Consider the following 18051-nt stretch of genomic DNA (forward strand, 5'->3'; position numbering starts at 1 on the left):
AATTACTTAAAAATCAAAACTCCATGGAAGATGAGTTTTAGCCCCCCTCCCTAGTACTACCTCACACTTCTAGATCCAAGTAATTTCACCTGTGATCCCATGCCTCCCCAGTCAGCTGCATCCTGTCTCACACTAACAACTCAGCCACCACAAACACCTGCAGAAAACCCACTTTCTTTCTGAAGAAATATTTTCTAGAGCAGAATTTTCTAGAAATCTTTTCTAATAAATTATGCAGATATCTTGGAGCCTCTCACACTCACACAGATGTGGACATAAATATATCCCTCCTTTACAACCACTTCTTAGAGCAACTTCAACATTTTCCCTTTCAACACACAAAGATGAATTTTCAAAACAATTGCAAAGACAGCACCAATACCAACCGATCAGTAAGCACTGTATAGGCTTGCTTTAGATTACTGTAGCCAGGAAAAGTAACACAGAAAAGATCAAATGAACCCTGGTGAACAGTTTTCAGAGACTTGATCATACGCACAAAAAAACAGCAGCTCAAATGCTTGTGATAAGCTTCTCTGAAGATGCAACATCAGTATGTAAGGAGGAGTAACTTAAGAAACTGTCTCTCTTAAAGACAAGACAACCTTGCAATTATTCAAATAACGCAGACTTGTCTTCCAGAATTCCTCCTCTCAAGATTAACTATGAAGAGATGCAAGTGGATGTACATCGCTCCTTTGAATTCTGTGTTCTTAAGGCAAATAAGCTCTGCAATATTAATCAGCTCTAAGAGCTTCTGCTGATTAGCAGAGAGTTTCCCTTTTCATATGTAGAGCACTGACAGCTGTCTACACACAAATAGATATCTGAAAGAGTGCAAATATTCCAGTGATGGTGTAAAGAGTATATTATACCATGGGACTCTGCATGTGGCTCTGAGGGGTGAGCTGGGATGCAAAACCACAACTAATGCCAGGGATTTTTACAAAATGCATGGGGTTGTCAATTTTATAAAGATCATCTCCAAAGAGCATAAACTATGGGTCATGCTTAACCTCTCATCCCTGAAAGCTCCAAAGCCGAAATTTCAAGAGTTGGCACACTGCACATATTGATGCGGTACTGCCTGCCATTCACGGATGTAAGAATAGCAGAAAGTAAGAGCCAGGGACATGAGTCATTCTGAAAATACTAGCAAAACAAGAAAGACAGCAGCTATTTGCAGGCAAGAATGCTTTCCAAGGTAGAAGACAGTGGGAAAAAAACACGCATTTTTAATAGATATCCTGATAAATGCATTATTTATATTTGAAGGGCATTCAAGACAACCACATACCAGATGCTTGTCAAAACTACAAAAAAAAAGCCAAATAAATCCAAGTATTTTATTATTTATCACTATGGATTCATAGTCATTAAGAGCACTACTCTCCCCTGAATGTCTTGCTTTGAGGAGGAAAAAATATAACAAATATGTTATGCAAGAAAACTACTCATAAGGGACTGTTTCTTTTGAAAAAGGAAAGGAATGAACATCCATTCAGAGCAAAGAAAAATAAATTACACTTCAAAACAGGAAGATGGGGTATCAATTCAGCACAGTCTCAGCCATGTGTATGTAAGACAGAAAAGTTAATCTAGACTTCAGATAAGACAGCAGGTTCAAACAGTAGTTAAAAACAAGAAGCAAAACAGAACCCAGCCATTTACTCAGTGTTCTTAATGTGAATCGCATCTCCATTATTTGGATCAGAGCAACAGATTAGTGCCAATAAATCACCTCTGGGTCCCACAGACCACTTACTCATGAGCTGCTATACCATTTAGAATAACAAACAAAATTAGGTTTGCTTTAACACTATCTACAGAAACATCTATACAGCTAGAATCGGTATCTTAGCTTTTGTTGTGTCATTTCAGGAAAGAAGTAAGCTCTTTTGTTCACAGGGACAGAGCAGCTGTTGTTTTTCAACACATGAATGCAAAATTCCCAAGTTACTGGTAATAGCTCTGTGGACACCTCTTAGTAAAGACCAGTGTCACGAGAGAGTCCCATCATTTTCAATCACTCTTTCAAAGCATACATTTATCTTCAGATTGCCTCATATAAAATCTGTTTTGAGCCGGGCTGTAAAAACATTTTCAACATCTAGACACAGTGTTCCTTTACAGTATTCCAAAGCACTGATATGACAGACTACAATATTGCTATATCCAATTCTTCTACTTGTGCTACATTATTGAAAATCCTTTTTCATGTTTACATAAAAAAAACTGCACTACAATGGGAAAAAGCTCCTTTATTATTATTAAATATTGATGTTTTAATAATAACAATCTCCTTTAATGTTTTCCTCAATATTTTCTCTTATGTCTCTATAAAAAACCAAACATCCATTAGTTACTTCGGTGTTATGTGCTAATCATATTTGGAAAGATGATCTGATGATTCTTAAGTGAAGCAAATTCTGAACATTTTTACTTACTTCAAGTGGAGTAACACTTCAAACAGATCCCACTAATTTGAATGGTTCTGGAGACTCGCTTGCCACACAGACTTCACAATCTCTGAAAACAGTTTTCTAGAGAAACAGTCTATATGATCCATACATATGCCTTTGAATTAAAACACAGAACAGTGACCACTTGGACTGTATGCACTTTGTGGTTCTGTAGAGGCTGAAAGAAATGGAAGAAAAAAGATCCCAAGGAACAAGTGCAAGAGCCAGTCTACTACAGGCTACCCAAAGCGTTTCTTCCCTTTTCTCCATCTTATCTGTATCCCTTCTCTTTGTTAATCACTATTCTCCCTACAAACATGCTGTACACAAACATTGTGTGCACACATGGCTGAACAACTACAAGCTGGTCATCAGACAAGGTTTAAGAGTACCATCGGCAGAAATAAATGGCACTGAAGCTTTCTTTGCATCAGATTTCTGAAGAAGTGCAAAATGTTTTCTCTTCCTCATAGCTCAAAAGGAAGCCTACAGGACACAACAAGATGGGTCAAACATTGAAGTGCAACATGATAATTAGCTCGAAGAAACAGGATAGCTTGATCAACATGAGACTCATTCTTTAACAGAATGAAATAATGGTGTTCTGTACGCTGCTTACACCGAGCGTCATCAAAGCTGGTCAGCTCGGAAGCAGAAGCCATATGGTTCTTGTTACCAACGTGGCCTGAAACCTACAGTAATTCTAATTAAAAGGGACAGGGTACAACACGTTAGACACATCACCTCAAATCAAGAGAAGAGAAAAGCTATCAGCCAGCAAGCATCCGTACTGCCACATTTACTGACAAACACATCCTTGCAAACGCTGTTACACAAAATTTCTGCCCACTTTATTGCTACGGACAGACAGACACACACGATGCTGGGCCCTCAGCACGAACTGTTTCACACTCAAGATTTGCTCATGTTGTGTTGCACTGTTACCTAATGTAAATAAAGGCCCAAGAGAGCTGAGTGAACCAGCCATGCTCATACAGCGTATGGGAGCTGTGAGAACAATTTTACATATTCATCCACATATAAGTTAAGCTCCCACTGGCAAATGAAACTGCTATGTTTCGCTCTCTTACAGCGTTTTTGGCATTTTAGAACTCACAGGACTGAAGCCTTGTGTAGCAAAGCATTTAATTTATCCTACAGTTATCCTGTAATGCCTAATTTACTAAAACACAGTTAATTACAACTGGGGGGAGGGAGGGGACACACACAGAATGTAAAAATGCAAGAGAATCTGGTTTCAAAATAAACGATCTTTGCTTCTTGGCTAAGGAGAGTTAGTAACAGTAGGAGCTGGAAGGATAAAATACAGCTTCCACTCAAGCTGATATTCCTTAAAAGTGTAAAGTACACACAAGGGGAAAGGGATTCCCACACAACTCCCACATTTGCTCCTCATCCCTGTTTGAGGACTTGGCCTGTTACCTTCACGCTGCACTTAGCACCCCCACTTTTCTCAGAGCCAAAGCCATGCCTCAGCTGGTAACCCCTTCCTTGACACTGCACAGGAGAAGTGGGGTGGCTGGGCAGGAGTCTTGGTCTACTTACAGCAATAACATAAGAAAAATGTTAATAATAACCAGTAGGAAGTCAGTACGAAACACATGCTTAGCACAGAATCTGGTTTTTCAAAGGTTTACTGAAATAGCCATATTGATATGAAACTTTGGTTTTAACGAATTGTTTTAGAAGCACTTTTTTTTTGTCGTCTTTTACTTTACTAAATTCATTTTTGTTTCAGCAATATAGAAGTTGCTTGAAGTACACAAACTGTTTATCATTGCTTAGCACTTAGAACAGCTCATCAGTCATTCATCATTGCAACTAATAGTTTTTGGACAAAACAGAAAACCCACAAAAACAGTTCAGGCTCAGGACTGGGCAGACCATCTGCCAGAAGCACCGGCCAGTAAATGAAAGGAATTTACTGCAGAAGCAGCAACATGCTGTCACAGGTTGTCAGATCCGACTACTGCTGTTTGTCAAACTGCTGATGAAACAGACTGCTGGCTTAACGCCACGCTGATCGAAGCCAGGCATTCTACAGAATATTTTGATTGTCAAAATTCAGCTCAACTCCTCAACAGAGTCAAAATTGCAAATGTCAACTAATAATCTCTCCTGTTAAAAAATGTTAAAAAAAAAAGTTATTTTGACATTCTAAATTAGGATGCAGAAAAACAGTTCAATGTGTTTAGCATCAGCTATTTAAAAATCACCCAAAAAGTGCCCTGCTATAACTGTTCATCCTTCTGGTGGGATACTCTTTTTTCTAATGGTTATGCAAATCAAGCATAAGCAGTTGTTTTTAGAATTAGTTCTGACCAGTCTACTCTGACCCTATGGTTAAATTTATGGAAAGGGTTACGACTGATGTAGCACAACTTTAGAATTACATTTCCACTGCTGTTTATCAAAGACTATTCACTTAAATTAAGCTATGGAAAAATAATTAACCAAAACCTACTAAGGCTGTAGCATTTAATTTTCACATATATTAAATATCAAATCTAAAAGAGATCTTTAAAAAATTCGGTTTGGATTGGGGAAATGCAGATTCATTTGCAAGCAAGCAAAAATAAATGTTACTTGCAGGATATCTTCAATAAACATCTACCGTAAAGTATCACACAAGCTCAGTGGAAAACTACAGCTCACCACAGAGTTTCTCTGCCCTCCCACACACGTCATTGCCTTGTGAGCCGTAAGATTAATTAGTCAAACCCAGAGACACACATGGTTTCTTACTTATTCAATTTCAAAATTCTTACAAAGATCAGGTAGAAGCATTTCATGTTGGACTGCAAGTAAACCTAGACGCAGCATTTCTTTCAAGCTGGTATTTATAGCTTCTAGTCAGCATAAAGCACCAGGGGAAAAAGCTCACATCCGCCTGTAAAATATCTTGTAGGTTATACGCTGAAACTTGCATTACCACAACTCCTATCAGGAACAACAGGATCACATGTAAGTTTTATTTTCAAGGACTGACCATTTCTCACAGTGCCTAAAATTTATAATAGAAATATCGAAGAACTCGATAAAAACCTACTCAGAAAAAAAACTGCTCACAGCACAAGAAAGATGCGATTAAATAACAAGCTACCTGCTATTTGCAAATCACACTGAAGTCATGCAAGGAGAAAAAATATTTTTCACTGGCTCAGCACTCACTAAGATAGCCAATTTACCTGGAAATTTGTGCTCTTCAAACAGCAGTGATTTGACACACCCTTCCAATTGATCAATCCAAAAAACACGCTTTGAAAATTCACACAAGTTTCTGTATCCTGCTGTAGCAAAACACAGCACTTACTCCTAAAACTCAAATAAAACATGAAGTGTGTCTAGAGGGTTACGACTAAACCAGGTCTATCTTGGCCACAGAGTTCAGAAGCAGTCTTTGGGCTAAGCCACATCTGAATTCAGCAATGATTTCATTCATGTATTCAACATTACTGTCATGCCTAACTCTATTAATGCCACTTGATCAAAGTAATGCATGTAATCCTCCTAACGCCGGCTGTGTTTAGTGAGCATTTCTCAGTTGCAATGTTGACTTAACCAGGTTAAGATGACTTAATTCCTCTTCTTTGGTTCCCTTAACTGAGCAGATACAATTGTCCACAGTCTCCTTGTGAACCAGACTGGGATTTGTGTTAAATGCTTCCTTTTACTGGGTTATTTTCTAAACACACGCGAGTTCTTTGCGTTAGTTCAATATGTACCTTACGTTCACTTCAGTACCTTATGAAACTACAGGAAGAAGGGAACAGGAGTGAACAGGTATGGCAAAAGGACAGCCAAGTCAGCTTCATCAAATACTCCTGTCAAGTTTCTTCCCCCCCCCCCCACTCCTTTTTCAGCCAAAACATTCCTAGAATTTTCTTTTATTTTTTAATGCACAACAAGATCAACTTTTCCTAGCTAATGCATTCTATGCTAGTGGAATAATTTAAGCAATACGCTATATATTAAAATCAATGGAAGTGCTTTGCAAAGGGAACCCCATGGTCCAGCACTTGAGTAAGCGGCACAAATGAAACACTATGAGAGTGTCAGCGGTGAAGAGGTTTTTCCATACCTTTTCCCACATAATCCAATGAATGTATAACAAGAAAAAAAAACACACAGCTGTAACGTTCTTCATCCCATTCACCGTGTACATCAGGCAGATGTATTTTACAGTCATATAACAGATATTCTAGGGGCAAAATCTCAGCATGTGAGTTTAAAAAACTTTCTTATTTAAATTAAGTATATCAAGAAAAGAGAAAGAAATACTTAAGGTAGTTTAAATTTGTTTATAAACATCCAGTTGCCATTGCAAGAGTGAGTAGTTAAGAGAAATGTACAAATTTTAACTGACATCACAAGTCATTAATAAGCCAGGTTAGTTTTTAATCTGAACACTTGCCCATGAATCCCTGATGCAGACCGTCCACGTAGCAAGTACTCACTTCCTTATGTTACCAATCATAACAAGTAGATGTTTTATTCTCTCAGGAAAGTTGATAGGCTTTTGTACTGAACTGAATTCTGTCAATACTAGCACAGAAGTTTTATGAAATATACTCAAAAATTTTACAATATATTTTGAAATAGTGCAAAAAAAATCCAAATCTAAGAAGTTAATTCCAAAAGACTAATTTCCAAAGTTACCTTATTCTAGAGCACAGAACCACTGAAATCCTGACACAGCACTGACCTAGTACCTTGAAATTTCACACTACTTGTCCCCCATTTGAGAAAACACAACACAAGCTGTTTAGGTGCACGTCTATTGAAGGAGAACTCTTGTTTTTGTTATACCTCCTTTGTCCTACTTCACATGACACAGTAAGTCTTCCCATGTCTTAGCAGCACTGAAGAGCACCAACAGGATTAGAGTCTTCCCCCTGCTCCCTTAAGCTGAAAGACTTCCACATCTTTTAAGATAAGTAACTCTATTTACAATCTTACATTGGAATATTCAAAGGTAATCCATATTCACCTTGCCTAGGCTGGCCTCCCATAGCCACAGACTATGGACCAGCACAATGTTACAGGGCATTCCTGATCATACATTTAAGGTTTAAGAGCAGAGGACAATCCCAAAACCTGTTTGGGATTCAGAGGACCTAAATGGCATGCTGGACAAGAGAAACACTGAACTGAGCGTATAGCTCTGGCACAGAATACCAGACATACTCATCAACTTGTTAAGGATAATCAAAAGATTAAGTTTGAGGATAGACTACTTCTCTCTTCTCCATTTCTAAGGCTTTATTCCAGCTTTTGTTTAGTGGCATGGCGTAAGACCACTGAGAACTGTACTAAGTACTCCTGCAGAACTGATTTTTTGTTATTTGCTGACTCCAGCCCAAATTTGTGGTGAGAAGGGCAGAAGCAAGAAATCTCATGTAAAAAAAAAAAATGGTCCCTATTTTCAAGTCTTTAGTCTTGAGTAGATTTGGAGCACCACAACCAAAAAGTTCTTGTGCACTTCAGAATTAGTTTCATCTGTATAAGGAGAACTAAGCCCTGCAGGACCGGTAGGTAAGCATACCACAGGCACACAGAGCTCCCAGACTTACTACCTGGACGGTGAGTTACTGAACAAGTTGAACTAAAATTGTAGACAGCTGCAAACAAACTCTTGCAGATGTTACTCATGCAGGCTTCACACCCATAATTTGCAAGTCAAGTAACGCTAATATTTATATGCTGTAAGTACATAATTACGTTGCTACAGTACATAATATCCCCCCTGTAACTCAGGCTCAGGATAAAGAGAATTAAGTCACTTAAAAGTAGAATTCAGGTTAAGGCTTTACATACATAACATAAAGTACACACACTACTGCAACTTTTAAGCTCATTATCTGTATGAATAGTCAGTGATTTTAGTGAGGTTTCTTATATTAAAAGCAGTTTTTGAAACACATATTTGCTATTGACATTAGAAGCAATCATTAATGTCTGTAATCGTTTACTACACATATGCTCCAAATTTCAAGAACTGGACTTGAACACTGGAGCGTGATGGTTGGATTTCAAAAAGCATGAATGTTAGCAAGAGCCCTACTGATTGCAGACTAGAAAAAAATTCTTCAGCTTTCTGGATCTACTGAAGTTTAACAATACCACCTGTTGCTTCCCAACTAATAGAGCTGTTTACTTTTCAGCTCAGTGTGACACAAAGTGTCATACCTCTAACATCACCACCTAGCAGAAAATAATTAATACTTTTAACTGCTAGTTCCTGCAAGAAAGAAAAAAAAGATAAGAAGGTGCAAGAATTTTATTTTACTGTATTTTTAATAAGATCAGGTAGGTAAGGTCAGGCTAGTACTTTTAGTTCATTTCTTTCCCTTCCCAGAAAGAAAATTCCATTAAAATAGAATTGAGATTAAGAGTTTATATCTATAATTTAGGACAATAATTATAGCACCTCTAATTACCACCAGAAGCTTTACAAGCTTTTTTTTTTTATTATTAACTCCATGTAACAGCTGTATGATTAGAGAACATTAAAGTTTAAAATCTGAATTGCAATTACAGCAATTTCTACTTCTATGTCCATTATACCACTGCAGGGTCAAAAAGGTTGCTTAATTCTCACATCTCACACTTGAATTAAGTGTATTCCCAACTGAGAATCTTCCAGAGTTGAATCAATTTTTCCCCATATAATACAATACTGCTGTAAGGTTTTCTCCACATATACATTCAAAATTAATTAAAACAGTTCTCATACAAACCCTCAAGTATTTCAAGTACAGAAATTCAAAAACAAAATAAAAAGTTATCATAGAATAGTATGTGAGGTATATTAGTACTTAAACACACACACAAAATCCATATTCAGCAGAACACCCAGAGATGTTATACACTTGTGAAAATACAGCAAAACAGGTTCAGTCAAATTTACATTCTCAGTAATTCTGTTTCTCAGTCTGCTCTATCATGTTGCCTGAGAAGAAGCTGATCTTTTGTAAAAATGATCATCAGCAGAAGCAGAGGAACTCCAGTCTTAAAGAAATATTTCTGTTCTTTAAAAGAAACCTTCCTCACTTATCGACAGCCTGACTTGAAACTCCAGAAGCAAGAGTCGGCAGCCAAGGGCTCCTCATTCTGCCCAAAGTCACCAGGCACCAAGAAGCAGTACTTCTGTTCAAAAGGGCATTACAACTGAAAATACTTAGTGGTCACACATACCCTGAAATTAAAATATTCCCGTGTGTGTTTTGAAAAATATTACAGATTTGCCCTCCTTCTTCTACCCATGAACCACATTTGATACGAAAAATGATTATATATCAACACAGCTGGGGGGATAAAAAAGATGACAGTTCTCAAAACAAACAAAAAAAACTTAAAATACTTGAAGTGAAGATACTTTACAATACAAGAAATTAACTAGCTTTGAGATCTTTTAGCATTACATATCAAAGGAAAATATACATATTTTTTTTAAATCTCTTAGAATTGTTAGACTACTGAACAAACTCCTCTGCATATAGAAGTTTATATTCAAGTATACACCTTCTGGGTCTTGTAAAACTTAATGAAATCAAAGTCAAAGACAAAATACACGTGCTTTTCCCTCTCCAGTTCCCTCTCTCTCTTATTACCCCAGTTCTGGATTGCAATAACTGTGAGACAACTACACTCTAGTCCAGACAATGGGAATGCGCGATGCAAAAAGCATGTTAAAAGGCCTTAGGTGCTAAAAATAGGTGTCCTGGACAATCGTCATAAAAATTTCATTTAATGGAAATCACATGGATCCTGGTACTGTAAACTTTCAGCTGAACAGCTGAACATAATTTTCGCTGTATGCACTTCTTCAAAAGCCTCAAAATACTGAGTGACCTACAATAACAGGTAAAATAAAACACACCTAGCATTAGCAAAATAAGCAAGCTCTGTTCACAATATGAAATGGCAAACTCATACTGAATGCTACATAGTTGGGGTATACAGTAGCATGGGATCTGGGGTTGCTTTTCTTTTTTTTAAAGAAAAAAATATTACTTTTCCATCTGTCAAAAGCACTTGTCCTTATAAAGATTACACCAATGCCAAATTGAAAGGTTTGAGGTTCAATCCTACAGTGTGATACATATGGCTTAGTAGAGAGAAGAAAGAAGTCCACACAGCATCTAACGGTGCTTTGCCTTAAGCACCATCTAGAAGGGAACGTATCAAGGTTGTAAGTTACCGTTGCACAACCCATGAGTTCAGACTTGCATCTGATACTCCCAGTAACTGACACAAGAACTTTCTCACTGGAAGAAAGGTTTCCTTTTCCACATTTAAGGTATAATCTTACAAAAGAATGATTATCCAAGCACAGATACAAAGTAGGACAAAAGGCCTGTTTAAATATAGAAGAAGAAACATTAACACTGAAGAGCTGATTAAAATAAGAACTTGGTCTAAGTATTATTACTCACCCGCTTTGGCCCACTAAAAATCTTCCTGGTGTTTTCCTTAGATTTATCACCTTGTTTATTTGTGGATTTTTTATTGCCTTCAGGCACACCGGATGCATCCTCTGAGAATTCCAGAAGCTCTGCAAAAGGAAAAAAGTATAAAACCTTACTGAAAGTTGTTGAACTGTTAAAGCATTTCTTGCATTTAAGATTTCAACATGTAACTTGTGAAGTTATATAACAATCAAACAATCTTCACCATAAAGTCAGTTTTCAACTCAAACATAGCTCTTGATGGAGCTCAGGTTTACTGACTGGAAAAGTCATAGTATGCAGGTGATGCATTACAAGGTACACTGCCAAAATCACTATAGCACCTCTAGCCCATTGTATAATCTTCAAGTTATTATTTCCCCATACATACGTGCACTCCTCTGAGTCCCAGGTCACAGCTTACATGTGCTTGTTCACAGCTTACAGCCACAGCTGAGCACCAGACAAATTAAACTGCATCTGAGGGTCTTCAGAAGTACAAGACTACGAGATTAATATTTCCTACTGCAAGTACAGGAATGAAGAATTGACCTTACTTTGTGTCTCACGAAGGCAGCCTGCTTGTATTTGCTTGTGCTGTTGCAACAGTAATAAAAAAAATGCAGCCATCAGTTTGGGAAGGAGTCAGCCTGAAGGCCCCCAAAACGGACTTCCGCTGTATTCCTTACTTCCTTTATCAGTATTTCTATTCACCAGTTTTGGACTATAAACCTGCAATTCACTGATCTAATTAAATCCTTGTCCTATTTTTTTCTCTAAACTTGTGTTGTTTCGAAGCATCATCCCTTGGAGAGCAGCTTATGTTCTTTGACTTGGCACAACCCAGAAGTTACCATAAAATTTCAAAACAGAAATGAAGACAGGCACAGAGAAGCACTGTTTCATCTGATAAACCGTGTAGAAAACCGATCTATTCCAAAGCAGCTGCTATTTGAAAGCTGCACTGCAAAAATACAAGCAGGTTGGATCAGTTACTTTAATCCTCAGTGCATCGAGTAAACAGGACCAGCCAAATTCCTAGATGACGCAATCCAATGCAAACCGAGCAAGTGAATTTCAAACTGCACTTGGAAGCACACAAAATTGAGCTAGTACCTGGGATATAAGTATTCCTAAAGTGCTTGGGGGCCTTATTTTAAATCACTGAGTTTGACAGCTCTGGCAACACTGTGAGGCAGCAAACCCGCCCCAAGAGACCCAGAGGACCAGCCTTGTGCCCCCACCAGCTGGTTTTCCCTTCAGCCCATGTCAGCACAGGAGCATGAATGATCCCTCTGAAAGTAAGTGGGGCTTTTTAAAAGATGTTTGGATAAAGTAAGTCTGACGGAAAAAATTACAGGCCAGTTCCCCTTATCTTTAATTAAATAAAGCAAAACTACTTCCAAATCTACATAAAAGTCAACTTAGCTCTTCACTGGCACTTCCCAATTAAAGGAGTCCAATCCAATTGCTCGGATGCACATTCTTACAAATTCTGAAATACTTCAGAGAAGACAGGCCCTGACTGCAATTCCAACAGAAGGTCAAACAAACCCACAGAGACAGAGCCTCCTCTTCCAGATAAAGAGCTAAAAAGTAACTCGCTTGTCCACAGTAACTACAAACATGCAAAGCACTAGAAACACAGGAGAGGTTTTAACCCACCCCATCAGCCCAACAATTTGTGCCTCACAGCAGAGACCTGGAGCTGGTATTGTGATAGACAATGATTGGTAGCGCTCTAAACCAACTAGGCCACAATTTTTAAATCACTTAAGTTCCTTTGTTTGAATTCTCTACTCTTGTGTGATATTAACTATCCCATTTAAATTAGATAATTTTGAATTTGATTTTAAAAAATTAACTTCTATTTATTATAGTCATTTTTCATCTTTTGATGATGTTAGCACATCAAATGCTTTTATAATTAATTTCATAAAATAATCTGGATTATTTTTATTTAAGCAATGCCCTTTGTGGCCTTCTGGATATCCTAAAATCAGTCTGCATTTATGCCCAACTTCATTTTCAAATCGCAGTTAAACAATGCGGGAAGAGTCTTTTACTAATATAAATTCAGCCAGGCAAAGGCATGAGTAGATGTGCAAGCAGTGATGTTAATGAAGTTTGTTTTCTAGCAGCTCTCTTATATAGATTTTTTTAATATATATATATTTTTTTAGAAAAAAAGGTAAGGATATTGGCCTTCTCAATATAGAAGCATGTAAGCCCTTTGCTCCTCCATCCAACCATCTTCAAGTCATTTATAATCTTTGAGATCACTTGTCTGGCTTACCTAAATTAGAAAGATGTTCAAATATCAACTAGAAGGCAAAACCAGAGGAAAAGCCAACCAACTTTTGTTTTAGAGCCTGACAGTAATCCTGCAGGAGATTTCTGAAGTCCAAACAGGACTCTGCTTTGAGGACTTCAATGTAACTGGCTAAAAATATTTACCCTGTTAAGGTGATTTCGTTTGGAATGAGATGTAAATAAAGAAAAAAATAAGCTCACTCATCATAAATGCACTGAGTGCTAGATGCTGATATGAAAAAGCTACGTGACTTTCCAGAAAGAATATAAGAAATTCATCTTGATCACTGAAAGGAAAATGAATGCATGACAGGCATTTAGTGGTATATCAGAACTGATTTACACAGCAAAAGCTAAGCTGTGATGCTTATACTACCATAACAACATACCTGCTGGTGTAATTTAAGTCAATAATACTGTAGTCCTTAATTACTGTGCTGCTTATGAGAATTATAGAGAAAAAGGACATGAAGTAAATAAAAATAAGCACATTAAAGAATATAGATCTTGATATCTTCATTTAATGCAATGTTTCAGGGCAACTGAGCTATCCTGTTTATGTCAATCTGTATTAAGATAACGAAACATATAATTTTACTCAGTTTTTAATTTAAATTCCTGTCACTTTCTGTAATAATTTCATTGTCATTGGCTAAAGGGAAATGTAATAAAGCAAGCAGTAACAAAGTCCTGGCTGTTCCAGTTGAACAGGTGGGAAATGAAGTCCTCCATGGCTGCAAGTTCAGAAGTTATGTATGTCAGGCATCTTAGAGATCACCAGAACCACACACAGCCAGGACAGGACTGGACCTTTGAGGGCAAGCAGAAAACAAACTGACGGCGCAGTTATTTCCAGCAGTTTAACGCTGCCCCAAAGATGCAGGTGTGCTATTCAAAATTGCAGCTTATTTTTAAATACATAAATATGCATATATATTTATAAAGTTACCTTCTCTTCTTTGCCGTTACTTCAGACTGCTCTTGGATACAACTCCCCACTAATTAATACAATCAAGTAATTAAGTCACTTTGGTACTAAAGGCTTCTCTTTCCTAGAGCCATCCTGTATTCTGGCTACAGAAACGATACCAGCACAGTTTCAGCTCTAGTCCAGCCGAATCGGTATTTTTAGCCCCTGGCAGGCTGCAGCTCCAGAGAGAAGGCGGCCTCTGCTGCAGCCAGGGTGAGAGAAGCCTGGACTGCAAGTAGCGAAGAGGAACGGCAACTTCAGCTGGAACTGAGTGCTTCACCACAAGTCTAAGGTTCAAAGTGATGAAGTACCTCCATTAAAACAGAAGAGTCTGTGAAAAGGGCCTAAGAATTTAAAAGCCAGAGCACGTCAGACGAGGTTACTGGTCAAGTGAAGAACAGAACAGACACAGTTCAGTGAGAGACCGTCTCAAACTCAAACTGAAATCACCTACTTTGCATTTTTTCCTGCACTAACAACATTACCCATCTGGTCTTTGGTGCTTCCTTGCACTCGACTTGCAGGAACAGTTGCATTTGTGTACCAAATTTACTTTCTGCCCAGCCTGGGAGGAATAGCCCATTTCCAGCGTAGTTAGAAAATCTTTGCATAATACTTCAGGGTAAGATTCTAAAATGTGTTTCACTAAAATAGGTCTGGATTATTTTAAGTAACCAAATTAGTATTAAGGCAAAAATAGGATGAGACTGCAACAGAAAGCACCAAATCTCTTTCAAAAAGCTGACTATATCATATAACACTCCTTATTCATAGAACTTCAAAAGTCAGTCTTAGGAGTTTTGTGCAAAAATTAAAACCTTTATGCATCTTGAGACCAATTCCCCCAGAACAACTCACTCTCTTAAAAGAAAACAGGAAACAAACAAGAAAGTCTCTCACGTCCTATCACTTCACATCCCCTTTCCATTCTTTCAGCCTTGTTCCCTATAAACAACCCCCTTCAGCTACCTCTCAAAGGCTTTTCCTCACCCCCTTCCCTGCTGAAATGGTGAGTGATGAGGCCAGCACATGCAACATGAAAAGCCATCCCTAGGCTTCAGCATTTGTGCCTGCTGATATGGGGCGCTGACAGGGCAGTTCACCCTTCTATGAACCATGACAGATCTCAAAGCTCCTAGGAGTCTTATATTTACAGTAGATGGGAAACATTTCTCCCATACTGATAAATAACATAGGAGATTGTCTCACTCAAGCTGCAGAGAGGAAAAAGCCTTGTGTGCTCTGGGAAGTGTATGCCTTTGAACAACCCTTACTGGACACAGCTCAATGCTTCAGTCTGTCAGACAGCTCTTAACAGAGCACCACAGATTTTATGTTCTTTGGGTGATGTTACCTTATCAAAATTATCTCTACCAAACATCTGATTGCTTGTGCACATCATCTTCTTACTGAGTTCCTTCCAAGACAGAGACATTATGACTTCATTCTTTGAGCTACAAGCAGTAGCCAGCCACCAACCCTGACTTGTTCCACAGTCCCTGCAAAGACTGGTGGCTCCTCAGGAGAGACCAATGGTAATTCTGTGAAAATGCCCGAAATGTAGACTACTACATTGGGAGTAAGCCCACATGGTCAATAGTGTTTCTGTAAAATAAAATTGAGTCTACATAAAATAGGAGAAAAATGACTACTTCGTCTAACGATTTCCAGAGCCGGAATTCAGAGGGAAGAGCTGGCATCTCACTTGTCATCTTGGAATTGGCACACTGAATTTTGATCTGTAGGTCTATTCATCAGTATGAAAAAGAAGAGCACACACATAACACAGGTAGCAAGCACTACAACCTTTCAATATTGTAAATTGTGAAGAAGGTTTTTACGTGCAACATATTCTGAAAGCTTCTGAATTTGGATTCAAAACCTGCGTTTTCCATGAATGTTGAAGCAGCTTTTTTTCAGTAACTTACTGAAGTTACTTCACCTCAACATAAGGTTTACATCCAAAAGTCCTTAAGAAATTTTCCAACTCAGTATCACTATATTTAAGGATCATCAAATGGCTGTCCAGAGTGATCACAACACTTAACCTTTTGAAAGGTCACAAGAAGTCTGAGAGAAGACAACAGGAAATAGCAAAAAGACTTACAAATTTCAGGGCAACATTAGACTCCCTGTCTTTATAATCTGTACTACAGGACTGAGCTAGGGAACATGCCGTAACTTAGGAAAAAGCTTCAAGTTTTGCTTTTCAAAAGTCAAATCTCACCTGGTTACCAGTAACCCAAACCAGGAATCGACTGAGTAAAGCAGACAAATACAGGGGAAGCACGCATCAGTGGACATACTGAGAGGCAGCTCTTACCTGGGCACTGGAGAAGTGCATTTAAGAAACTGAGAAACCACAAAAATTTACATCTACCTGTACCAAGGCAATCTCTTCGGAACACGTCAGAGAACTAATCAGTGATACGTCAGAGTATAACAGCCTCCTTTGTGACCACAGTGCTGAATGCAAACAGGAGATATTTTGGAGGCTCCAGAGGACAGTAGCCGAAAGGATGATTTGATGGATCAGCATCTCAGCTGCCTTAACTGTGTAAGGGATTTTTTTCCTTGGAATCATCAGCTGACCAAAGGCTAGTCAGAGAAAGGAACCCAGCTCGAGTACCTCATAATCAGCCCCGTAAGTTAAACCCGTTTTCCAAAGATGCTGGAATACAAGTCTCTCACCGTAATGTGTTTGAGATTTCAAGTATTTTTGTTTGAAAACACAATATTCCCCTGTAATATCAGTATTAACTCGGTCCTTTAAAAATTTACAAAGTCTTCAGTCTTCTTCTAATCTTTAATTAGAAGGTCTTAAAGACAATTCTGTTCCTAGAGAATACTAAAATTAGAAGACAGAAATGAAGATCTTTTCCTACAAAATGTTATTTCTGGATTATATTAGCAGAAATAATTTGCACAAGGGAAAAAAACAGCTTCTCCAGCATCTGCAAGGCTAGACTCGAGTTCTCCCATCTCCCCATTGCCATAAAACACATTTTGCCAGAAGTCTTAACCATCAATGAATGGATAAAAACTTCTTTGCAGATTCATGCTTCAAAGTGGAGGGCCAAGAAGTTCGCTAGAGTATTAGCAGTGTTTTGAAACACTTAATCCAACATGCATGAAGCTTTGGTATTAGACGTTTTCAGTAAGAAAAAGCTGAAAGAAACCTTTCCCCACAGTTATTCCTCCTCTTCTTCACCAACGCACCTTCAGCCTTGATCAAAGTCACCACAACGACCACCAAGCAATAGTCCAATTATTCAAAGGTACCAGAACATGCTTAGCAAATTCTGAATGAACACTTTTATTCATGTGTGTAAACATACACCAACGTACCGCCTATGTAAAAGAGATAGCAGCTTTGCTGCTGAAAACTTGGAAGCAGAAATTCTTCAGTATGCAAGGGCACAACCAAAGTCAGGTAGCTGACTGGCACTCCACCAGCCCCCAGAGCCTCTTTCACTTGAGAAAGGTGCAAACTGTTTACAAATGCATTCGAAAAGCACAAGTTTCTGTCTCAGCTCAGTAATCTGGGGTTGACACAGGGCTTCTGTAGGAAGGTATCGGCCTGCCAGGCATAGGCACTGTATGCAAAACACACTAAAACAGTTAAGAAACTCCTTTTAAAAAAATAAAACCCTCTACCTCTGGCATATTTCAAGGTTGCTACAAAACACTAAACAAGACCATAGCAGAAATAAGCAAATGTAACTTTCAGATATCCAACCCAAGAGTACTGTTCGATGAACCCTTCAGTATACTGAAAAAAAAAGAACAAAACAAAGGCTAACTAAATTAAAATATTTACCATGTATTCCAGAAG

At 38.2% G+C, this 18051-nt stretch overlaps 1 protein-coding gene across 4 annotated transcripts in view; it reads right to left on the reverse strand.

Moving 5' to 3' along the window:
* Positions 1–18051, reverse strand: part of WAPL (WAPL cohesin release factor) — a 71757-nt gene that overhangs the window by 30552 nt on the left and 23154 nt on the right. For all 4 annotated transcript variants that reach the window (XM_035570564.2, XM_035570504.2, XM_050711877.1 and 1 more), the window contains exon 4: positions 10922–11040. In XM_035570564.2, the coding sequence (XP_035426457.1) occupies positions 10922–11040 (119 nt within the window). The remainder of the gene's footprint in view (positions 1–10921; positions 11041–18051) is intronic.

Source organism: Cygnus atratus, chromosome 7, assembly GCF_013377495.2.
Source record: "Cygnus atratus isolate AKBS03 ecotype Queensland, Australia chromosome 7, CAtr_DNAZoo_HiC_assembly, whole genome shotgun sequence".
In the NCBI taxonomy this organism is placed as follows: domain Eukaryota; kingdom Metazoa; phylum Chordata; class Aves; order Anseriformes; family Anatidae; genus Cygnus; species Cygnus atratus.